At 38.3% G+C, this 23,928-nt stretch overlaps 3 protein-coding genes across 4 annotated transcripts; all 3 read right to left on the reverse strand.

Moving 5' to 3' along the window:
- Nucleotides 1-20: 20 nt before the first annotated feature.
- On the reverse strand, nt 21-9,067 carry LOC131786276 (protein SLC31A2-like). Of its 2 annotated transcripts, XM_059103312.2 has the most exons (5): nt 8,860-9,067; nt 8,413-8,485; nt 4,759-4,828; nt 1,894-2,029; nt 21-1,040 (listed from the first exon to the last, which is right to left on the reverse strand). In XM_059103312.2, the coding sequence occupies exons 2-5, from the start codon at nt 8,440-8,442 to the stop codon at nt 797-799; spliced, it is 480 nt and encodes a 159-aa protein (XP_058959295.1). In that variant the 5' UTR covers nt 8,443-8,485; nt 8,860-9,067; the 3' UTR covers nt 21-796. The 2 variants fall into 2 exon arrangements, with proteins under 2 accessions (XP_058959295.1, XP_058959311.1); XM_059103328.2 differs by lacking the exons at nt 8,413-8,485; nt 8,860-9,067 and adding an exon at nt 5,033-5,132.
- Nucleotides 9,068-14,241: 5,174 nt separating this feature from the next.
- On the reverse strand, nt 14,242-16,846 carry LOC131786609 (uncharacterized). Its single transcript, XM_059103668.2, has 4 exons — nt 16,668-16,846; nt 15,984-16,156; nt 15,512-15,590; nt 14,242-14,916 (listed from the first exon to the last, which is right to left on the reverse strand). Exons 1-4 carry the CDS (start codon nt 16,723-16,725, stop codon nt 14,726-14,728), a joined length of 501 nt encoding a protein of 166 aa, XP_058959651.2. The 5' UTR covers nt 16,726-16,846; the 3' UTR covers nt 14,242-14,725.
- Nucleotides 16,847-19,189: 2,343 nt separating this feature from the next.
- Nucleotides 19,190-22,966, reverse strand: LOC131786818 (uncharacterized). Its single transcript, XM_059103886.2, has 4 exons — nt 22,795-22,966; nt 21,360-21,532; nt 20,486-20,570; nt 19,190-19,655 (listed from the first exon to the last, which is right to left on the reverse strand). The coding sequence occupies exons 1-4, from the start codon at nt 22,856-22,858 to the stop codon at nt 19,393-19,395; spliced, it is 585 nt and encodes a 194-aa protein (XP_058959869.1). The 5' UTR covers nt 22,859-22,966; the 3' UTR covers nt 19,190-19,392.
- Between the last annotated feature and the right edge of the window lie 962 nt (nt 22,967-23,928).

The following is a 23,928-nucleotide window of genomic DNA, read 5'->3' on the forward strand; positions in this document are numbered from 1 at the left end:
ACAGGAGAAACAATCAGTCATCCAATAACTTAATAAAACGTTTATTGTTCTGCGGAACAATCGTATAAGAGAATAATAATAACTTTAAATTACGAGGTTTATCAACATCACACACTGAGCCAAAGTAACGTCAAATGGGACAATTGACCAAAGACAGGCAAGGAACCGTAATTCATCTCAAAGCCATCCAAACCTAATTGCACGTCTCGAATTAAAGGCGGCAAAAAGCCGACAAGAATTATCTGTTTACGTCATTGACAAAGGTCCGGTCATCATATATTATTATTATTATTATCCGATCCTTCCCCCCTCTAACTCTCTGTTTTTTGCTAATAACTCCGCCCACTCTCATTGGCAGTTAAGTGACAGGCGATTTTGTCGATTTTCTATAATCCCCTCCTAATACTCTTTTCACGAAGACTGATCCCCCCCTTCCGTTCCCCTTAAAAACCACGTAATCCGCCCAAAATCCCCCCCCCCGACCAGGCGATAAATTAGACAACGTACGAGGAAATGAAGCGAGCAATAATTCCTTTAGGAGACTAGTCAGTTGATTGAGACCTATATCTTCATTTAGAGGCTAACACAACGTCCGTGTCGAGGGAGGGGAAGCGGCTCTTGTAAAATGGCTGCTCCACTAGGATACAGATTAACTAATTTCTGAAGATATACAGAAAACCTTGGCTCCATCTGCAGTTTAAGGGGACTCAATCTAGTTAAAATGATAAACCTTCGTTAAATTGTACGAATGGAATATTTGTTTCATGCTTTGCAGTTCATGATATTTGAGCAGATTTCACAATTGCTGATGTCGTGTGGATAGTGAATCCATCGAGATGTCAATGTAGTCATCAGTCTCCTCTCTGCTTTCATATGAGATCATCAGCGGTGTCACCAGATAGAAGCCCAGCCCACGACCAATCACAACAGCGATGAACAGCCACGTGTTGTATGTCATAGTGATCAACATCAGGAAATATGCCAAAGAGAGCTCAGCCATAAAAATACACGTCTTTAAAAACTGAGTGAAAGCTTCCGACCTAAAGGTTAAATTAAAAGAGAGAAAAACAGAAACGTATTTCCGCCATAATTTACTGACTCTATGCAAGTTCAAAAGGCTTAAATAAGCTTTAGTATCGTCATCCGGTGGGAAAACATTTTGCGCATCAAAATCATAAAAAGAGTGCTTCCCGTCAGTGGTAACTTTTATGTTCACACAGAAACGCTGTAAGGATAAACTCTCCAGGACGCATTTGTTTAAAGAGAGGATGACGCTATCCAACGGATAAATCGCTATCCAGCGAATACGTTTTGGCAAAACTTTCTGCGCGATCCACCGGATAGAGATTTATCCAGTGAATAGCGTCATCCACCCTTAGAACGACCGGGACCAATTTAAAAGAAATTTAGCATTATCAACTGAGTTGATAACATAAAATGGCTATGGCGAAGGGTAACGCTCGAAACGTCAGCTTGAAAACTCTTTATCGTGGTAATACTGAAATTACCCTGTTATACTCTCCCACCGACGTAGCAACAGTTAATTAGAAACTTACCCTCTTTATTCGTTTCCCTAATTTAAAAATGCTGTGTAAAGCTTTTGAAGCAATGACGCCCACGATGTAGCAAATAAGCTTCGCTCATACGCTCACGTAACCTTATCCTATTCCTTTTTACTCTTTTTGATCCTGTGTTTGTTTTTTTGTTTGTTTGTTTATGTTTTTTTGATCGGCTGTTTTCTGGACGTTCTACATGAAATTTATAATGCTCCTTTAGGTTTATTCACTGTGCGAACATCGGAGAGACACGTTATATCTTATGCAAATGACTTCTAATTTTTGTCACTAAGTCACTGGAAAAGCGCCTCGGAAGTAGAAATAATGAAAACCTTACCTATAAATCCTTCTTTTCGTCACATTCGTTCTTTCATTCTGGTTTTGAAGGCGAGATCGTAAATATACATGTAATCCTTTTGCACATTCGTACAGTACAGCCAGCGCCAGAACTGCCACTATGGAACCACTAACACCTGAAAATATTAATATTCTGCAGTTGTGAAGACTGAAAGTCCTGGATAAAATATGATACGTTGATATTTAACTCTATTTCAATGTTTTTTTCTCCCGATTCCACTGAGATGCACACTGTTTTTCTCCGGCTCAAACATTTGGCCCGTTTGAAAAGGTACTTTAAATTAAGTCTCCATATAGTAGTTCCCAAATAGCGCGGTTTTCCTCAAACAGAAGTAATTTTCAAACAATTTATGAAGCTTATCAAAATTAAATCACCAGTATTGATAAATCATGAGGTACTTTGATGAAATTTTGTAAGGATAGAAAATGGTGTATATCATGAAAAATGGAGAGTTTTCCGTGATCTTCTTGAACAAGCTTTATAATGTAGAATGCCTTTTTCTCTTTCTTTGTTTGGTTTTCATTCATTTTTTTGTTTATTTATTTTTTATCGGATATGGCCCAATCTTGTGCGGTGCGATACAAAACAGAGGTTGAGCTGGCGAGATTCTTTACTTCTTCGGTTCAACTTAAGATAACATAGGTAGGCTGTCTAATGGAAAAGTCATGAATTGGAAATCGTTCGAGAAATCAATATTACCGACCAAAAATAAATCCGCTTCTGCTAAACTAAAGGACACATGTCCGGTCCTGATCCAATTTGAAGTATCCGTCTTGCTCAAGAGCTCGTGTCTTCCCACGCAGGCTAATTTAGAATTGCGTGCTGTTGACCATAATCAGTTGTAAAACGAATTAGCGTCGATCTTACACCGATTTATTTTTTTCAATTGCGAGTTCATTCCGGACATTTTTTCCTCTGCCAAGTTATCGGTTGCGGACTGAAAACATTTTCCTTGACACACACTCTTGTCTAGACTTAAAGACTTTTTAAACAACAAAACTGATGCGCTTGAATAGATCGCCCGATTTTACTGCTCTGGCATGTGATACGTTGAAACTCAAGCGATTGTGGGCAATTGTAATGGAAACGAATCGATCAATGAAAAAAAGGAGAAAAAGAATAATGAACTTTTAGAATGCTATGAATTTTTCTGTTTTCTTATAAGAAAACAGAAAAATTAGAAAAATGTGTGGATCCTTAACACGCGAGATTAAAACATGACGTTTCGGTGACGACCTGTCACCATTACCAAATGTAAAATTATTATAATTATAAGTTAGTGACGTTAAGTTCAAAATGCAGGTTATTACCTGAAAGATTTCAAAGGTGGAAAGTATCTTGACCAAAATTAGCTTGGCCTTTTAACGACATATAGATCGGCTTTGGGGGAGCAATAGAGTCAGTTTTTTGAATAGAATCACCTGAAACTTTTCTCCGATTTCGAGCTAGAAAACTTGGAGGTTTTACTGTTTGTGGACATCTTAACTAAAAAGACTGCACCAAAAGGCTCTACAAACCTTGCAGACCATCTCTCCTCAAGATATGGTCAGAAATAAACTTTCATGATTTATTCTACAATCCCTAAACCACATCTATTGCACAACTCTTTAATTAAAAAGAATCATGGATAAAAAGATTTATTATAAGAACTGGAATAAAATGGGAATGTTAGATGTGAATTATTTAGTTCAAGAGTAACCAACTGTCCATGTTACATGCACGTCGCCATCAGGACCAGAAAATGGATATCACTCTAAAAAATCTGTCCAGTAACGTACACCGAAGTAATACAATATCTTCTATCTGTTATCAAAAATCTTTTGAAATGCAATTCAGCGACTAGCGTAATACTTGACCAATTTCTTTCATACAGTTTCTTACCGTAATTTATTTCATACGTATTGAACAAACGACCGTGAAAATACATCGTTCGTTCAATCAGAGACACGAATGATAATACTCTACAATGGAGGGCAACAAATTGTTTCCAATCTCTGAGATGAGTCGGTCAGTAACAAACAAATCTCAGTGCGTATGAAATAAAAACATCATTCCATGGAAATTGCGCAAGAACCATTTTTATTCACGAGTTGCGATGCTTCAAAGGACTCACTCCTCTGCTGCGCTCACTCGATCGTTTTTCTGATGCATCGCAACTCGTGAATAAAAATCGTTCGCACGCGTTTTCAATGGAGTCATTTCTATTTATGTCTCACAGTCGCAATTTGTGTACGATTTACACGTGCGATAAGATTTATTATAGTCGACGGAAATTTTAAAACTGTCATCAAGGTAACCGTGTTGAAACTTCGCCACCGATGACGTCAGCGATTGTTGGTGTTAAAAGCTCGGATACGGATAATTGGCTAAACCAGTATGCTTACTGCATAACTCAGCATTTGGATGTCAATTACGACTTGACTGATAGACATAACGGCGTTGCATAACGCTTTTTTGATGGCAACGCTTTCAGTGCGATGTATCGTATAATTGTCACTTATTGTCGTGAGTGAATTTTGTGAAAACGATACAAAAAATACGCTTTTGCGAGTCCATTTGGCAAGACAAAAGCGTAGAGGAATTCCATAAGCCTACCAATATCCGTTCTGTTCTTAGTCTGCTGACCCTACAAATTTATGTCAGAATAGTTTGCGCATCTTTAAAATCAGAACATAAATCAGTGACTACGCAAAAACGGCAAAAGCCAAAAAGGAAAAAATGATACAAACGCATCGTTTAAAAAAAACACCAATATTTTTACAGACTCCATTACAGATTGCCCTTTTTTAGAAAATAATCTTAAATAATGGAACTAACGATAATTATTTAACTGAGTTTACAAACCTTTCATTGTAGTAACTCTCCATTGTTTAATAAGTATGGATATTTGGCGAAGCTCAGTTGTGAAATACATCTGAAAAGTCAGAAGCAGGCAGCTTAACTATAATAATCAAACTTGATACCACGCACGCAGATGCGATTTTCTGCTGTCAGCGCACTAAGATGCTATGTTACGTTATATAACATCCTCAAGTTTTCAGACTGGTCATTTTCATTACGTGTTAATTCGAATTCCATCTTGAACTATTTCTCACTACTTTTCTTAACCCGTTCTTACCTCTTCGGGATTGTTTTGTACTCTGAGAAGTAATGGTCTTAAAAGCTTCCCCTCGGCCCAAACGCGAGTGCCCAAGGTTAGTGTATCGCGACTTAGGTCAATCAGGGTTTTGGAAATTTGCCAAAGTTGTCTATTATGTTTACAACTCACACACCAGTGGTAAACGAGATGCACCGGTTACAAGTTTATTAATTTCCGATGATATCCTATGGGAATATATATATATATATATATGTAACAATCATTAGATTGCGAGTTCAAGATTTATATTTTATGATAGCTGTCGAGGGCGAAGCCTTAATCAATTATCACTCATGGAAGTCGCGAGTGAATTATCTACTTGTTAAGTGTAAATCTACCAGTCGTTCAGAACTTTCCAGATCGACAGGTTTATTTGACTTAGTTTACGACCACACACAGATTACAGCATTTCTGATAGTCGTTATTTATACTAAACAAGTTTAGTTTTCTTGTCTGTTATCACAATGAACGTTGTCACGAAAACACTCGGCATGAGACTGGATAGGTTCGAAAATGCGAACTCATTTCCGTTACAGGAACAAGGGGTTTTTGTTGTACGTTGAAAGTAATTCTGAATTGGGCTTACTCCACGCGATTGATGATTCCTTGTGTTGCTTACGCGACCGTTTTCCTGTGTTCGAGACCGACCAGAAAATGTGTTCTTATTTTGATTTTTCGCTGGATCCAAGTGTAACTTAACTTTTTCTAATCAGTCGTTGGAATTAATTTGGTTTTTGTTTTGATTTAAAAGGAGAGCTGCGTTTCGGATACGTTTAAAAACTTTGTTTTGTGTTCAGCAGCCTTGATTACTTCGAGTCAAACTCGACAATATTTGCTTGACGCAGTCATTCGTAACCTTCCTAAGTCAATTACGAGAGGTACACGTTATTAGGATGCATTTAGAAGCGTGTCAGAAATGAATGAGTCGCCAATAATCGGATCCTTGTGTTTGCACAAAGATTTCTGGGATCACCACGAGGCAAACATTGCAACTCGCTAGAAAAAAATGTATGGCGAAAGGCTGTTTCGACGTCTAAAAAACGATTTTGGACGGCGTTTTTGCCGCTATTTAATCAGGAATGGGTGTGGGAAATATTGATACAAGGGTAGAGCAAGGTTTAGTTTGAACAAACGTGAAATATGCAATGAAATCTAGCGATTAACTTTTCTTCGTGCGCCAAGGTTTAGTGAAACTGCGGTCACGTAATGATCACGTAATGATCTCACATTGTAGAAATATTCGTTTTAAATCGCTAAGAAATAACTTCATAAAGCCTTTCTAGCTTTATTTACTTGTGTTAAGTCTACATCTAGCTTTCTCTTGGCTTGGCAAAATAAAAAAAGATCCTACAACAGCTACCCCCAGGCAGCAGAAGTTTGAAATTATGTGCTTGAGCATTAAATATTATCGCGATTTATTAAGTGATTAAACACCTAAATTGCCTCTTTGTTGCGATCAATGAGAACGAACGAGCGTTGATAATCGGCTCAAAACTGAAACTTTCTTATGCGACGATGAGTAAATACAAATGGTCGCTCAAGAAGCGATGCACAACTGAATATATATACGTCCATATTTTCCGCCGGAGTTCCCGTGATCTTGGTTTCCCTGACATAACCTTCAAAGAGTTCGAGGAGATAAGTGGCGGCTCAAAAACTTTCGGACTTCCTCAACAAATTATCACTTGACCGTTTTGTTTTTGTTTCCTTTTGTTTTTATTGCCTATTTCATCCTTCCATAGATCGAGTAACAGCTCGGTAAAAACAATTTCCATCTCCGCTAATGACGGCTTCTCCTTTGAGAAGGTATATTTTCAGACATCATAATATGTTTATTTAATACATTAACAAGTATAAAAACAGGCTGTACAAACAAAATTACAACTGAAAAGACTTAAATGAGTTATATCCGTGTGATTTAAGGCTAATTTTGGAATATGGCGAGACCATTACAGGATTAACGATTATAGACCTTACGCAAGGAAAGAAGTGAATCGGTATATTTCAGTTCACACTGGTGGTGGAATGGTATTTTCTATAAAATTCCTTATCTGAAACATGTCGGGTAACACTTGCAACCTGCGTGACAAGTGACACGTGACAGGTAACAATACAAATGCCTTTCAGAAGTTTGTAAATCAGCCGGCTCGATACATTTAGATGATGCCTACATGCAGTAATATAAACAAGAAACATAATTGTCCAACGCTATACACTGATCAAGAAACTTCCTTGTTTTGTGTTGCCACCTATGACCGTCACGCAAATGTTCGTCAAATGACCGTCACGCATTCTCACATTGCGCATTCCAAAGAAATGCAGCACAAGTTTTTGTTTTCGTTTTTGCTAAGGCTGTTTTTTATCTTTTCCCACTAAGAACTGATCGAAACTGATCGAGATAGACGGATTTAGATCATTTAAATGAAAATTAAAAGCAACATCTTGTTTCAAGGTTAACTTTCTACATCAGTAACAGGAGATAACACACTTTAAAAGGACAAAGTCATTATTGGAAAACTTTTTCTTGCACGTCAGTGATATCTTATTATAGCCATAGACTTTTCAAAAACGAGGGATTTGTCCTTTTACTTCGAAGGGTGGCCAACAAGGAATTTCTCCAACAATAACGGTCGTGAAACGAGCAAAAAACTATGAATTCCCCAACCGTTTCCTCAGGAAGTGGTATATTCAAAGTGATTTTAGTGAAACCAAGAAAAACATGCACCCCTCTGATTAATTTCGGGCCATTTTCTCTATTATGTGGCACGCGCTCCGCCAATTCATTTTCAAATTCACCGCCGGTAAGTCTTAACAAGTTCCGCATGTGTCGCGGCGTTCTGCGCAATGCTGCAGGCAGCATTTTCATCTGTCAAGTGGTTTTTTAATCTGAAAATCGGAGAAACAGGGCTTAATGTTAAATATGCTTTGTGTTGGGTTGCGAATGTTTTGGAATTGAAATCGCTAAAACTTTCGAGTCTCAGGCTTAAGATTTCGCTGGACTACCAACGTTCAAGAATATTAACTTACTGGCAAACAAATATTCCCAATAAGGATTATTAGGCTTCTTTTTTTAAACCAGGGAATTTTTGCAGTACCTTGTATCATTGTCATGGTTTATGTCCCCCCTGCCTCCAGCGCTATTATTATAGGGAATTTCTGTTTGCGCCATGTAAATAGCGATTTGGAAAAACAAATTGGACAGTTTACAAGCTTTGCACTCCTCCTCTCCGCCCCCCTAGGAAGGTAAGGACATAGTTGGTATTCAAGAAAGAAGTGCCCCCTATTCGTTATTACTGCGGAGCGACCGCAATATTCATGCGACCCTAAAGAGCTGGACAGAAGACAAGTAAGTGTATTACCTTGCTCCGCGTCCTCAGCACAAAAGGCATTCAAATGCATCTATCGCCTGGTTCCTCCACACAAATTTTCGTTCTGATACAAGAATGGAGAATAATTTCATCACAAGGTAAACATTCACGAAATATGTAGCACCTAATACACGTACTTTACACTAAATAGTCTAACACACGCACACATTTCAAGGTTGTTTAACTTTGTCATTTAAAACCGCAGAATACATTTGTGAATGTCGGCATTACTGCCAAAAACAACAACAATCTGTTTCGTCGCTTAAGATTTTGGGTTTGAAATTAAAGTTTCCGTTGCCTAATTCCTGTTCATGCTCATACAAACTTTAGTGAATTCGAAGAACCAAGCTTTCAGACGTCTGCTAATTGTTTGAGAGCGAAAAAGTAATTATTTTTGAAGGCGAAGCTGCGGAATTTTTCTTTCTAGGTTCGACTTACCAATATCAGGAATCTTGAAAAATCTTCCGTGGACGAATGAACACAAATGCGGCAGAGTGACTGTGTTCACACTGTCTTAAAATTTTCACTGACTTTATAATTGGACCTTCCTGTCTGCAAAAGGAAACGGCTCTGTCTCTAAACAGGCTCTCTCACTTCTTTGAGTAGGATCAGCCAGTTTTCATGCTCCCATGCAAACTGTTCGCGAAAGAATTTTGAATGTTCAATCATAAAGACAAGAGAGTAAAATAATATCCAATCCATCTGGCATTGAAAACACAAAGTAGACATCAACTAGCGTGTCTGTACTACAACACAGAACGATCGTGCCTTCCTTTTTAGCTAAACTTACAAGCTCCCTCGTAAAAAGAACGCCCCATCACAAGTAGTTAATACTACAGTGGAAAAGAATTCTGGGTTTCATTTCATTTACACCTAGCCTCTCTTTGGGCTCAGCCACACTTGGTTAACGGAAAGCACCCTTAAACATTGCTTCCGTGAATGATAAAAAGGAGCGTTTTCTTATTTAAAATATTGGCATCTTCACGTGTTGCGGGCTCCTTTGTCGCTGTTATTGCCCTTGCGGTCTTGTACGAATGCCTAAAGGGAATTCATGCCCTTTTAAAACTACATAACAGAAAAGACGACTCAAGCAGATTTCTCCGAAGGAACAGTGAAGACATTGATGGTCACAACAAAAGGTAGGAATGAAAAGGTAAACAGACGCTAAAAGGGTTCCTCAAAGTATGATTCTTGCATTCAATTTAATTTTGAGATGAACTTTTAAAGTAAATACATGCTTGTAATAGAAAAGAAGGCCACTACACTCATATAAAGAAATAGAGTCGATCTATATTTTGATGGGAAAGACAGTGAAAGGGGAATATTATAAAAAACCTGGCAATTACAAAAGGATAAATCGTTGAAACACAGCTACAATGCGTGGCTGTGGTAATACTGTCCAAATGAATTGGGATTGGCCAACCTGTACCAGGTTACTCAAGGGGCCTCGATATTTATTTAAACAGAATTATGGTGTAACAACTTATTACGGACTTCTGCACAAACTCATGAATTGGAAAAGGTTTTAATTAAAATCCTGTTCCTTTCTGGATGTCCACGGTCACCTTCACATTCCCACACAGATGAATGTTCTCCTTGCCCCAACATTGAAAAAAAAAGCTTTGCAAACATACAACTTTAAAAGAATTTTCAAAGGTTCTTTTGGAAGTGTATCTCACACAACAACAACAAAGATCGAGGCCACGCGAAACAAAATACCCCTTAAGGGACTTGGTACAGGGTTAGTCAATCCCAGCGTTCATTCTGACCCCAATATTAGCAAAGTCACGTATCCTCTACTTCTCTACTACTTCTCTACTTCTCTGCTTCTCGTTTGCTCTAATTTTTTCTCAAAGAGCTCTCAAACCCGTTTTTTGTACGTTGTTCAGCTATCAGTTGGCTACTTCCTGATGTTTTGCTCTAATTTCAGGCGGAAAGTTCTCAAAGAAATTGGTCATGGTTTAGGCTTCTATCTGGTGACACCTCTGGTTATAGCTTACTCAGGGAGAGAGAGAATTGCTAGCTACGATCATATCAGAAAGGATTTACTTTTAGTGAGAAGAAAGCGACAGCCTTTGATAAGAAATGCAGACATATAGCTGTAACATAAGAACGGCGAGGAAGTGTTCTAAAGCGAAAGAGGATGGAATAATGCTAAGGGGGAAGTTTTAATCATGGCCTATTTTGGCCTATGTATCAGTTTAACTACGCTTCAAGTTGAGTGTAGTTCAGTTTGTACAGTACAAAATATGACCATGGTATCGAAACTACCCGTGATTTTAAGAAAGAACAATAACATAAGTTATCAAATTTTAAAATCCCCCTCCTCCCCGAGAAAAAGAAAAGGAAAGAAGGAACAAAATGGTGATAGGCAATTATAGATAGATACTGTTGGCACTTTTTTGCACCCACATCCCGGTCTTATCCTAGCACGAACAATTTGGAAGCAATCTTTTTTCCGAAGTTTATTTGGCAAAGTTTGAAAAGGCTGGAGTTGTGATGTCATTTTCAACATGACCATTTGCGTTGCGCATGGCATCACGGATGTACCATTCAACTCCCGGGTATAGCGGCCATGGCGGCGAAATCGACTCTACGGGTGTCCTGCCGCTGAAATACCCTCGTTGCTATAATGAATACTGGAACAGTATTTTAAATTGGAAGAAGCAACCCTAATAATTTTTCTGTGTATACTACAGTGATTTCCAATGATCTCTTGTAGGAATTTATTTTTCAAATAATTTTCAAGCCATCCTTTGACACGGCTTCCGATATCAAATCCGCTGCAAAATGAATGAAGAGCCATATTTAGATCACATCTTTTGTAATCTCACACACCTTAATCCAATTTACCTCCGAATCAAACATCATAGCACAGTTCGAGTGCCTCCTGATTATAAGAGGGTCTCAATGGGATTAACCGTTAGCCGTAAGACGGCAAAAAAGATTTAGCCGTTAGACATAAAATTTTAAACATTCAAACCGTTAGTCGGAAAAAAAGTTAATTGTAGGATCTTTCTTCTGATCGCAACGGAAAGAAATTAATCGCGTACTCCCCTTCTCCGCATCCCACAAAAAAAAGGATAAGTTTGATACTCAAGAAAGAAGTATTACCGACCCACTGCAATATTCAGGCGACGCAGAGCAGAGAATTACTGAGTGAAATTAATTCCCGTAAAATGGCCTAAATTTTAACTGTTAGCCGTAAAAGCTATTATCCCATTGAGATCCTTATAAGAAGTATTCTAAAATCGTCAATTAGCCTTCTTCGCTCAATATTTCATCCATTAAAAGTAATTAAATTCTTCCGATGTTGAATATGATATTAATATCATCCTTGAAAAGCGTTCTCCTTTGCACGTATCTAAATTTTAATGATATCTAAGGTACTTATCTCTATTTGTTTCCCAAAAGAAATGAAAACGGCTACCAATCGTTAATATGCATGTCAGAATGATAATGTCACTGACTTGAATTCACAATAACAAACGGATACCATAGAAAAGAATATACACTTACTTGTAAATATTTTTTTTCAATCCAAAAGTGCTCTGTAAGAAGAGCCTCCTAGGATTTTCAACTCCATCAGCTGCCCAGTGAAATAGGTTCTCTTAGCTGATGACCATTTATTTCTCTGTTGGCTAGTCATTAAAATTTGTCGTTAATCTCAGACAATCGCACCTTACTTTTCATCATCAATTTTTTTCGACATTAATGACTGGCCAAGTTTATTTTAACGACGTTACTCTCAAGTCACTGCGTCTCAAAGTCGTATAATTTTTACGAAATTTTTTCGGGCAAGGCAAAGTGAAAAGGAAACCATACGATGTCAGAGTCAAAATCAGAACTTCAAGTTAGGAATAGAGATGAAAATACCACAAAGAGAAACTTGACCAAAATAGAACGAGGCCACGATAACCACGAATCGAGAAGACAAAGACAAATTTCAAATGACCGTTGTTAAACATAAGACGCACATTATTTAACCTTAAATATTTTAGATAAAAAAAAATTTACGAGCGATATGCCGTAAAAATTAAAACAATAATCTCTCCAACCGAGGTTTAGACAAAATACAAAATTTCGAAATTGTTGTTTTTCCTTTCTTAGAAACACAATTTCAACCTTGTCCTCTGCTGGTGCATCATGGTTAAAATATTTGCACACATATAATAATTTATACTCTTTTTTCAGTTTTATAAACGCAAGGTTGTGATGTGTTTTTTGTAGCTTTACAACTTTTAAAAAACTTAATGCTAGCAATCACACTGTAATTATGAACGTTTTTATCCAAAGGGAAAAATATTTTTAAAGATATTTTTAACTCTGTGTGCTTTTCAAATATACAATTCTTTACACGATTTTATTATGTCTTTTTAATAAGTGATAGCATCTCCTCGCGCATACTTCGACTACTAACGCAATAAATAATCGGGTTACAAAGTGAGTTCAACATGAGACACGATTGTACAAGAGGGAACCAAGAAGTCAGCGATTTCAGGTCCACAGGAAACCTCACAGCTAAAGATACGATGAGCATCGGTGAAACACACAACACAAGGAAACCAATGATGATGCCGATAGAAATCCAGGCTTTCTTCTCTTTCAAGAAGCGTTTATTTTCTTCCCCCATCGGCAGCGATGGTATCGGGAAGAGTTGCCAATCCTGTGAGCAGATCTGTCCCCGCCAAAGAGGTTAACAGTAAGTTACTTTCGATCTGAAGTCTGTGTCTGGTCTTCACCGCTATTATCACTAAAGCGTTCGTAACAATGATTGCAGGGAAGCTCAGTGTGTTAAAAATTAACGCTGCAAGAGTGACCGAGTGGGTTAACGTTTGATAATCATAATTCTGAAATCGGAGGCAGTATATGGTGGACTGAATCAATGGTGCAGAAGTCATCCTTATAGATAAAGATTTGTTGAGACTCTTAGCAGAGTATTATTTAAAACTTTTGCGGTTGGAAAAGTTTTGAGGTTATGCCTGGCTTAGAACTGAGATCATATCCTCTGCGGTCTATGATAATTATAGACTCACGAGAAAATTGCCATGACATCACAGGCAGTAACTTGACAGCGAAATATATTTTCAAAACTGAATTGAAGAAAATTCTTACAATGATTTATACTTATCATAAGTATAAATCATTGTGAGAATTGTCTCTAACAATTCCTGTCAGTGAGAGGAATTGTTTCCCGGCTCAAGGTGTCAGGAAGTGCCCACAGCATAGCACTGATAGAGATTAACTACTTTATCAGAAAAAATACGTCTGAACAAATATGTTCAGAAAAAATATGTCTCAACAATAGGTACGCAAATCAAAGCAGCACGTAAGCTTTAATGGTCGTTGAAACAGTAGCATTTACAGGGCCTTGAATTTTAATTGAGTGTCATGTACCCTTATAATCGCCCGGAACGATTTCTGTTTTGCAGCCCTAAGATGCATTGAGGGTTGTCCAATACACACAAGAAGCAGTAAGCAAACGACTCATCAACTAGCGTTTTCGTAACATTATATTGAATTGACGGAGAAACTGAATAGAATATCTGCTTCCTCGTTTAATTGCGGCGATTCATATTTCAGGGCTTAGCGGCGGTGATCAGACAATCAATAGGGATTTTAAATGAATTGTTAGTCTCAGACAGAATGAACAAAGGGACAATCAAAAAAAGTTCCTCACCGATTAGAGAACAATAACGTATTTATAAATCAAAGACAGTGAACCTCTATCGAGCAGCATTTTGCCATACTTTGGATTTTGGAAATGTTAATGGCACTGATCGACATGCCTACCGGCAGGACACACAACCAGGCTCTGAATGACGATTAATCTCGGCAAGTTTAATTAGTTTTTTTTAACCGCTATGAATGATACATAAAAATTTAAGACGATACTACTATAAGGTCACCCATGTCCTGTTTCAATTATTGGGTGTTTACGATCAGGTTTGTTACAAAACCGACGAAAACCTACAAAGACAGCGAAAGAAAACCAAGTCTAGTATTACATCAAATGTTCACTAACACGAGCGAGTAATTATCCTAGCCCTCATCGTCGCTGTTGTTGTCATTATTGCTATCTTTATTGTTGCTTTTTTCCTTGTTCCTGCAGGCCAACCGTTGACACATTTAAATATAGCATAGAAGTACAGTTCATTCATCCTCAAATAGTACTTTTTTTACGTCATGTGGCTCTTATGTCTATCAGATAAAGGCTTTAAGAGCCACATGACGTATTGCTTCTTAAATGCGTTGAAAATGTTGAAAGTAAGAGTGCGTTTCTTTGTTGTTGCAGTTATTTATATCATATGATATTTTTTATTTCGACGCTAACTTTGGGAAACGAAGACGGATCCTCCTTGTTCTGAAGGCCAAAACAGCCCTCGTCTTTATTGATATCTATCACCAGTCCAAATTGACATTTTCCCATCTTGTTCAGACCTCTGGTTTGAATTGCTTCTCTTGTTTTCATGGTCATCTCCCGTCCAAAAACATCTGAATAGTGAAAAATAGTCAGTTGATTGGTTACCTTATCCGAAGTCATAATTCATCGACTGAGGGGGGGTGGATGTTGGAGGATTTAAGGGGGGATCACATGGTTTTAAGGGTGAACGGAGGGAGATCAGTCGTCGCCAACATAGTATAGAGGGTGATCATAGAAATTTGACCGCCAATCAGCTGCCAATGACGGGGGATAGGGGGTGGGGGGAAGGGAAGGAACTAAAAGAGAAGAGCCTCAGGGGGGATTACGTAATACTATCTCGACAAAAGCAAAATCCACCGCACCCTCCTCCCCCGGCGATAAATGACGAACGGTCCCTAAGATACTCTACTTCCTTACTCCAAAGTTCCAGATGCCAATATGCAGAAGAAGTTATACAACCAATAGCTATTTGTGCCTCTCTGAATGGAGAGATCCACACTTAGTTTCCCGGCATTTTTAAACAAGCAATCAGCAGAGTGCGATATTACTTAGCTTCTACTGCTTTTTTTAAACAATGACTCGCGGTTTAAATTCACAATGAAACTGTGGGTGAAAAAGTTTCTTTTCCTAAATACTCTCTAGATTTGGAGACTAGCTCGATTTTACCTGGTACGCGGTTGTTCAACAGCTTTCCTACTCTATGCGTACGTTTACAATCGACTTCTTTGTGGTACTGGTATGATGTCTAAACAAAAGAAAAGTGAATTTTTTGTAACAAAAAAAAGGCATAAAAGGAGCTCAGGAAATTAATAGAGCAACAATTTTACGATTTGATGTCAGCTATGGCTTTCAGTGGCTTCCCGTTTTTCCACAGAGAAATCCGCTGGTAGTGACTTGTAGAGTTTGCGATACGATGTTGCAAAATTTTTACAGGGAATGTGTTCCTTTTCAGGTCATGTATCAAGTACAATATACCCTGTCACTTATTTATCTTACCAAAGAGAAAAAGTGACTTTACTAACGTGCCTCGTCCTCCAAAGCACACATGCCCCTTTGGATAAATATGTCGTGAGTTTTAAAGACACAAAACACCCAGAGAGCTCAAGGTACAAGAGTATAGTATATGAACAACAGATACCTGGCAATGTTGTTCACCGCTTACTAGATCTTTCACCATTTTGGTAGTAACCTGTACTTTAAATCCTTTCTTCTCCAGCGCAGCCGTCTTCAGCATTTCACGGACCTCAGACTCTGGGAGTCGAAACTTGCGATTACGAATTTTCACATCCAGCAACTCATCAGAGTTGGCATCTGTATTATAAATGGAAATTTATCAAACTTAAATTTTGCATCTAAAATGCAAAATAATTTCAGAAAAGCCATCTAAAAACTGGTTAATTCCATATTCAATTCAAGAGACCGTCTCATGCATGAACAAGCATAGTGTACCCAAGCTCATGTTTCTATAATTTACGAATGGTTTCTGGGACACTTGAACGCTTTAATCAAAGTGCCTCTGACTTTGTGTCCACATTTATTTTAAAAAATATAGAGAAGCAGTTGAATTACAACACTTCAAATGCAAAATGTACACGTACGTGTCTCAAAAATATTATTTATGAAACGTCGCTAAAATTTTCATCAAAATATTAGAAACCGCTCTGTAACGCTATGAAGAGAGGGGTAAGGCAAAACTAAACAAAGAGATACGAGTGTGCTGCAAACCACAAACTTGAAAAAGGTGGGTTAGATATTTCAAGGGGCAGAAACCGAAATGTAGTTCTTTAAAATGATGCATAAAATTAAAGCCTATCGGGCTCACCTGCTGTATTCCACAGAGAAAAAACTACCAGAATCGTTACAAAAATGCCAAGATTCATCTTGAAAGACTTGAATAGACTTAAAGCTTTGCCAGAGAGTAACTTTCAGTCCTAGCCAGAATTTATAGCATGCACAACTTCCTTGAAGCTTCCTCGCAACTTAGTTGCAATCTGCTCTCCGCTAAATGAAGGAAGTGCATATATGGGTTTAATTTCAAAGAAACCCTCCAAAAATAGTTGTGACATCATTCTGAAAGTGCAAAGGTCCTGTTTTTACTATTCAGCTTACACACCTGCATTTCATTCTTTCCTTTCTTCAATAAAAGCATTTTTAAAATTTATCGCTGAAACGCGGTTAAGAGCATCTGACCGCGAAGTATTGTCGGTGTACTAGAAAGGGATTCTGGACTGCTCACTTAGCTTCCGCAGTCGTGCTTCGGTATGACTTCCTTTCGTTAACTTAGTTGCAATCTGCTTTCCCGTTAATAAAGGAAGTGCATATGTACCAATTCAATTCCAAAGAAACCCTCCAAACTTACTAGTTATGACGTTATCCTGAAATGGTAGGAGTCCTGCTGTTACCATTCAGCTTACACAGTTGCATTTCCTTATTTCTTCCAATCAGTTACATCTGATCGTGAATGAATGTATTGTTGGTTTTCTAGGAAGACATTCTTGACTAGTCACTTAGCTTCCGTGATCGTGCTTTGTTTTTACTACCTTTCGTGGAAGCCAGTCTATTTTCCGCTTCCCGCTTTAATGAGCTGGGAAGCATCTGACCGTGAAGGTAACCAGCCATTGTGTGTCACGGGCTAGATGGGACTCTCTGCTTCTTTCTTAGATTTCATGTCTACAAACAAAAATAGGGTTTTCATTAACCATCAGACTTTAAACTAAAATGTTTCAGGTTTTCCAAAGGGGCAATGGGGGTAAGGGGGGGGGGGGGGGAGGGAGGGGGAGTCGCAGTGTGCAAATTATCGAATCAATGCAGAGCTACCAAGTTCAAACGTCACATCATTAAAGTATTTCTGCGGAGAGAAGTTTATTTCATTCAAAATGTTTTTGAATAACAATAACCTACCATAAAAAATGCAATAATCCACCGATGGGATGGAAGGCTCTATACCTTATTGGATTCCATTATCATTATGATGACAGCGGTCTGAACCTACATAAAGTAAGCTTGTAAACATATTAGTAATCGAGAACAATGATTTCTTTTCGAAACACCAGTCGTCGCGTACTGAAAAGATAACTCTTCAGAAGACTCTCTTGTCGAGCAATCTTTCCCTTATCACGCGAATAACGCAGGAAGATTGATAGGAAATGAAGGAGGCTGAGGTTACAATCTTACAAACTTTACAGCCATCAAATGATTTGCACTTGCACAATGAGGATGATAACATTGCTAAGTCTGGTGCTAAAAATGGAATTTTAATCAATTTAATGCGACGTTCTGCATAAAAAAAACTTTCAGGTGGTTCTTATGACAGCGCATTTCAAGGAAAATAAAATTTTCTCTTATAAAACATCTTTGACAATCTCTTGTTTTGTCAATGAAATTCCTTCACGAGCTATGTAAGAAAATTAGGAGTTTACAATATTGCAAAACGTAATTATTAATCAAAGAAAGATAACCGTCACCTTTTAAGTTGCATCTTTACAACTGATAAAACTGAAATGACTGCTGATCGTTTCTAGGAATTGAAACATATATATTCTATGATTCATCTACAGACGCTTCTCAAAGATACAAATTTACATACGGTAAAAGCCTCTTTGTTTCTCGCAAACAAAGGAGCTGTGGGAGGTGACCCGAAAAATTGTTTTTCGAAGAGGGTTTCAAAAGAACCTTTATTCTAGGAAAGCCAAAGATTAGATATAAATATATATATATATCAAAATGCATTTGAGTTGAAATTAAAAACGGTTTATTTTCATGGTTTGAAAAAAAAGACTTAAGAACTAAATCAAAAGTTTTTGCGAATGGAAAAGCAGTAAAATCCCTCGTACAGCCCAGCAAAGTCCAACGCTTGATTAGGCACAGTGAAGCGTGTTGGATTAGTCACAGGGTAGTGCACGATTTACCACAAGACGATGCTTTTTCGATCCCAGGACAGGGTTCGATTTGGAACAGTTTAGCAGGTGGACTAAGTACCATACGACACTCTGATCTGCTTAAGTGGAGGAGATTGTTTTGATAACACATAAAATACCAGCAAAGTAGTTTGGCTCAGTAAAATGCCGTTTCAGGAAGAGTGCAGCGCTCTCAAGGATAAGAACAATACATAAATCCCTTTTAGGGAATCTTTTCTCTTTTTTTTTCTTTTTTTTTGAAAAAAAACGTCGCTCTATATAGGAACATTTTTCCCTACTGAAACAAAACGGCATTCGAAGTCCAGGTAGGAATAATTTGCAGAATATAGCAAAATAAGTTCAGAAACTAGGGTAGCCAACCGATGAATCATAGGTGGGAAAAGGGTTAGGGTGAAGTGAAAGCAGTCAAGTTAACACTGAAAAGAGCAATAGCAACCACATTTATTAGCATAAGTTCCCAATTTCCGCCTTATTAACTTTAACTTTCTTAACAGCTTCATCACTCTTCCTCTGAGTACTTTCGCTTCTGTACGTTTATCAGTTTCGTTTCCGTTGTGAGTACATTTACGCGCGTAATAGTGTACTATCATTAACAAGCCATCGGTTAAAAGGTTTTGAATTGTTTGTGCGTTACAAGAAGGGGATACCGGTATAGTTTAAACGAGGAACTCTGAAAACTACACCCTGGAGCTTAAGTCTTATAGATGCTCTAATACTGAAGCCAACGAGTCGACGGATCCTTTTCTTCACATTCTTGCTCTTGCGTCTCACATCGCAGCCCTTGCCTCCTCTAAAATCAACTTCCAGTCCCATTGTACACTTCCCATTACTGCCGAAATGCCTGTCTTTCACTTCCTTTGTTACCCAGCGAGACATTTCTTTTCCGAAAGCACCTTGAGAAGAAAGAAACATTGCACCAGTTAGATTAAACTTAATCCGAATAACCTTGCGAAAAATTAATAATGCGCCCCCACTGCGTTTATCAAACTTAATCACTTGGTGAAAAATAAACCACGAGTGTTCAGCATGATTTGCCGATTAATTCGAATCTTCAACATCCCCCCCGGGCAACCCACGAGCATTTGACTGTCGTCCGTAATTTTAACATTACCTGGGTGGGGTGGGAAAATTAAATTAGCGGAATACACGAGTTTTCGTTATAAATGTGAAGGATTTTATAGGCTTAGAAGAAAATCCAAACATCGTAGAATGATACATTCAAGCAAAAAATCAAACGGCGGCACCAAAAACTAGTTCGAACATTTGCCAAATTCTACATTATTCGTTGATCACAAAGAATCGTTTTAAAAAATTGTGCTTGGGTGGGGCATTTGAACACAACTTTTTGCCGGAATGGGGGTGGTGGGAACTTGAATGAATCAATCTTTAAAGGTTAAAATATCCGAGGGCTACTCAGGGAATTATTGAAGCTTTGTATTGATCGACGCCTGACGACAGTGTTATGTTTGCGCACTGGTTGAAAGTATTATTTCAGGACATATCTTAATTACTTTAACGCAGTAACAACAGACATGCCTTTAAGAAATAGCTATACAGGCACATGGTGAAAATATCAAGATTACCCAACTGGAGGATTATTTGGAAAAACAGAAAATGCTTTAAAACTGTTTTTGCCTCATTAGCCGGCTGTGATTCATCGCTTTCAACGGACAATAGATGAAGTTCTTTACTACAGATTTCCTTGCACTATAAAGATTAGTACCTGGTAAAGATGAGTTCAATTCCACTCCCGTCTTTTGAATGGCTCCCACAGAACAGTTAACAACTTTTTGATAATTGTACACCGTCTGAAGAAGCAAACAAAGCATGTTTTAAATATATTGTTCACGTCTTGTACAACAATGAACATTAACACTCATTCATAAATGAAATTTCGGTTGTATCCTAATAAAAGTTACCTGATTCTCCCCCCCCCCCCCGCCTTAGGCTCTGTAAGACAGGATTCCGATGATCCCCTCACATTGGCCGCTAACGTTCTACAGCACCTCCTTTATACTCTGTTAGCGACAGCTGATCGCCCCTCCATTCCCCAGAAAACCTTGCGATCCACCAAATCCTCCGACTGACCTCGTGAGGAGTTCCCGTGAGGAGTCCCCGGGAGGAGTCGAACCTCAAACCTTCGGAGTCCACGCTCAAATGCTCTACCACTGAGCTACAGAGACTTAAACGAATTTCATATCTGTCACGTGTCCTGCATACTGTTAGAATTAGCAATGTCGATAGAGTCATGATTTGTAAATAGATTTAGAAAGATGATAAGTTTTAAGCTCGGTAAAGAAATAGAGAAAGATGCTTTTTCGTCTTGTCACGCGCTTGGGATAATGAAAAGGACGCGTGTCATACATGAACTTCGTAATGGGCCTTGCTCACCATAGTCTCACAGTCGCACAATGAAATATTGTTGATACCGCTAGTAAAAAAAAATTAGTATTGTACATCAAAGTATAACTTGTAGAATTGTAAGTAATGTTTAGTAGTGTTAGTAACATAGGTTTATGTAATCAATTTATGATATTGAAGAAAAATAAATAGATAAATACACTACTAGTTATTCTCCTAGTAAGCATAATTCTTACCTCAAAATCCGATTTGGCTCTTCCAGGCTTCTGAAACGACTTTCTGACAACTTCTTTTTGGAAGCCACGGATTTCGAGGTTTGCCTTCTCTAACATGTTACACATTTCAGACGACGAGGGTCGAAAACTGGAAGGTTCTTTCACTTTCATTTGCAAGTCTTCAGTCGAGGCACCTTTAAAGACAACCAAAACAAGAAATTATTAAGCCCTGTCGACATCGTTTAAGGTTATAAAGCTCGAAAATCCAGCTACAATTACTTTTCTACCCAGGCAGACAATAGCATCTTCATTACTTGATCGCTTGGGAAACACAAAAGGAATGAGGTATTGAAGGGAGAAAATTCCAGAAAACGTGGAATAGCGAACCATTAACCTGAGTTTGATAGAAATAAGAGAGATGGTAAGTTTTTGGGCTCGGTAAAGAAATAAAAAAAGATGTTTTTTCGTCTCTTCACGAGCGTGGGACAAAAAAATTCTGAGTGCCCATGAGGAATCGAACCTCAGACCTTAGGATTCAAAAAACGATAGTGCTGATTCTAGCAGTATGCAGGACGTGTGTCATATGAGACCTCGCTCACCGTGGAGTCTCTGTGGCTCAGTGGTAGAGCATCGGAGCGCGGAATCCGAAGGTCCGAGGCTCGATTCCTCAGGGGGACTCAGAATTTTTTCTTTTGTCCCACGCTTGTGACAAGACGAAAAAACATCTTTCTTTATTTCTTTACCGAGCTTAAAAACTTATCATTTCTCTTATTTCCATCTACAAACACTACGACATCGACACTGCTGATCCTAGCAGCATGCAGGACGCTTGTCATATGAACTTTGTAATAGACCCCGCTCACCGTGGTGTCTCTGTGGCTCAGTGGTAGAGCATCGGAGCGCGGAATCCGAAGGTCTGGGGCTCGATTCCTCATGGGGACTCAGAATTTTTTCTTTTGCCCCACGCTTGTGACAAGACGAAAAAACATCTTTCTTTATTTCTTTACCGAGCTTAAAAACTTACCATCTCTCTTATTTCTATCTATAAACATCACGCTATCGGCACTGCTAATCCTAACAGTATGCAGGACGCGTGTCATATGAACTTCGTAATAGACCTCGCCGTGGAGTCTCTGTGGCTCAGAGCATCGGAGCGCGGAATCCGAAGGTTTGAGGCTCGATTCCTCATGGGCACCCAGAATTTTCTCTTTTTCCCACGCTCATCTTTCTTTAACCTCAGTTTATTACAGTATTATTTAGGCAAGGAGTTGCGCTTTTTTTTAAGCGCAAGTCTAAAGAAGACTAGTCAGGGTTCTGTTTTATCCTGAGACTTGCCACTGAGCTTATTTTAGCTTACGAATGGCAGTTTTGAAGATCGGCTTCGTTAAGCATTCCTGATTAGGCACGGTACTACAGCGCATCATTAAAAAAAAAGCTTAAAAGTGGATTAACTTACCAACCGCAGAATCCTGAATGAAAATCAAACTCACAAGGATCATAAAGCCACGAACTGTTTTCATTTCGAATCGAATTTCAGGAATAGCTGGCAAAAATCTCTTTTACGAGCTTTGGCTCAGGCTGTTTGCGCAAAAGAGAGTAAGACGTGATAGTTTATAGCCACATTCACAACTGAGATGAAAATACGATATGTGCAAGGTTTATAAAGCGTTAGGTCATGTTTATGACAGCAAAATATTGGATATGGTTTTTTTTCTGTCCTTATTAAAAGGAAAAAAAATGACATGGACAATATCCTTTCATAATGATTGAACAGACTTCGTTGTGGTGTTAATTTTTTTGACTTACTTCAAGACTTACAGCTCATGTTTTCTGTTGCCGTATTGCAAAACCATTCTCTGGAAAACCCTTTCCTTTGCAAAAAAAAATTAAAAAAAGGAAGAAAAAAAACATCCCCAGACGTTACGAAGTATATAAATCAGCTGCCAGACTTTTTTCGTGCAGAACCAAACGAAAGCGGGCAATCCCATGGGGGCATGACATGACCTGACATACTCATACTGCCCGCTCATGTCGCCAATCAGAAGACAGGATTACCGTGATTACCATCACTCTTCGAACCAAATGATATGGACGTCATATTGAGTTAGGTGTTTTCATGGCAACATTTTCAACCTTAAATATAGTTCAAAGATGATAAATGAGACAAACAATAGTTGATGACATCACGTAAATATTTCGGCTCGAATTTAGTCGGACGTTTCGTTGTAGTATAGTGACATCACTTTTAAGAATAGCCTTTTCTCGGGGTTTAAGTTGCAAATGTATAAAGATTGTAGCGCAAAGTGAAAAAAGTAAAAGGTTTGTGGGTTCTTCACGCTTCATGCTTGCAGCTTTGTTATGAGAAAAAGTGTTGATAATATTGTTCTGAATATCATGATAACTACAAGTACTTTCTACGCTTCTAGTACTCGAAGGTTATTCCCTGCCTATACCATATTACTCGATTCTAGAAGCTTTTTCCGGTTTACTTTATCAATAGCTATGGCGACCTGTAACACAGCACTTTAAAATTCATTGTAATCCGTTCACTAAACCTTTATTAATGTTAGGTGTGGACGTGATGTAAGAT

The sequence above is a fragment of the Pocillopora verrucosa genome, chromosome 4 (genome assembly GCF_036669915.1).
Source record: "Pocillopora verrucosa isolate sample1 chromosome 4, ASM3666991v2, whole genome shotgun sequence".
Classification (NCBI taxonomy): Eukaryota; Metazoa; Cnidaria; class Anthozoa; order Scleractinia; family Pocilloporidae; genus Pocillopora; species Pocillopora verrucosa.

Bases quoted from the DNA above. Each gene is read 5' to 3' on its own strand.
- LOC131786818 (XM_059103886.2), bottom strand. From the start codon at position 22,858: ATGAAAACAGTTCGTGGCTTTATGATCCTTGTGAGTTTGATTTTCATT. The intron at 20,571-21,359 runs GTAAGAATTATG...TTGCTTCTTCAG, and splicing joins GAGCCAAATCGGATTTTGAG to ACGGTGTACAATTATCAAAA. The intron at 19,656-20,485 runs GTACTAATCTTT...TTTCTTCTCAAG, and splicing joins ATTGAACTCATCTTTACCAG to GTGCTTTCGGAAAAGAAATG.
- LOC131786276 (XM_059103312.2), bottom strand. From the start codon at position 8,442: ATGCCTTTTGTGCTGAGGACGCGGAGCAAG. The intron at 4,829-8,412 runs GTAATACACTTA...CTGACTTTTCAG, and splicing joins TGCTGAGGACGCGGAGCAAG to ATGTATTTCACAACTGAGCT. The intron at 2,030-4,758 runs GTTTGTAAACTC...TAATATTTTCAG, and splicing joins GAGAGTTACTACAATGAAAG to GTGTTAGTGGTTCCATAGTG.
- LOC131786609 (XM_059103668.2), bottom strand. From the start codon at position 16,725: ATGAATCTTGGCATTTTTGTAACGATTCTGGTAGTTTTTTCTCTGTGG. The intron at 16,157-16,667 runs GTGAGCCCGATA...TTTATAATACAG, and splicing joins TTCTCTGTGGAATACAGCAG to ATGCCAACTCTGATGAGTTG. The intron at 15,591-15,983 runs GTATCTGTTGTT...TCTTTTGTTTAG, and splicing joins GCGGTGAACAACATTGCCAG to ACATCATACCAGTACCACAA.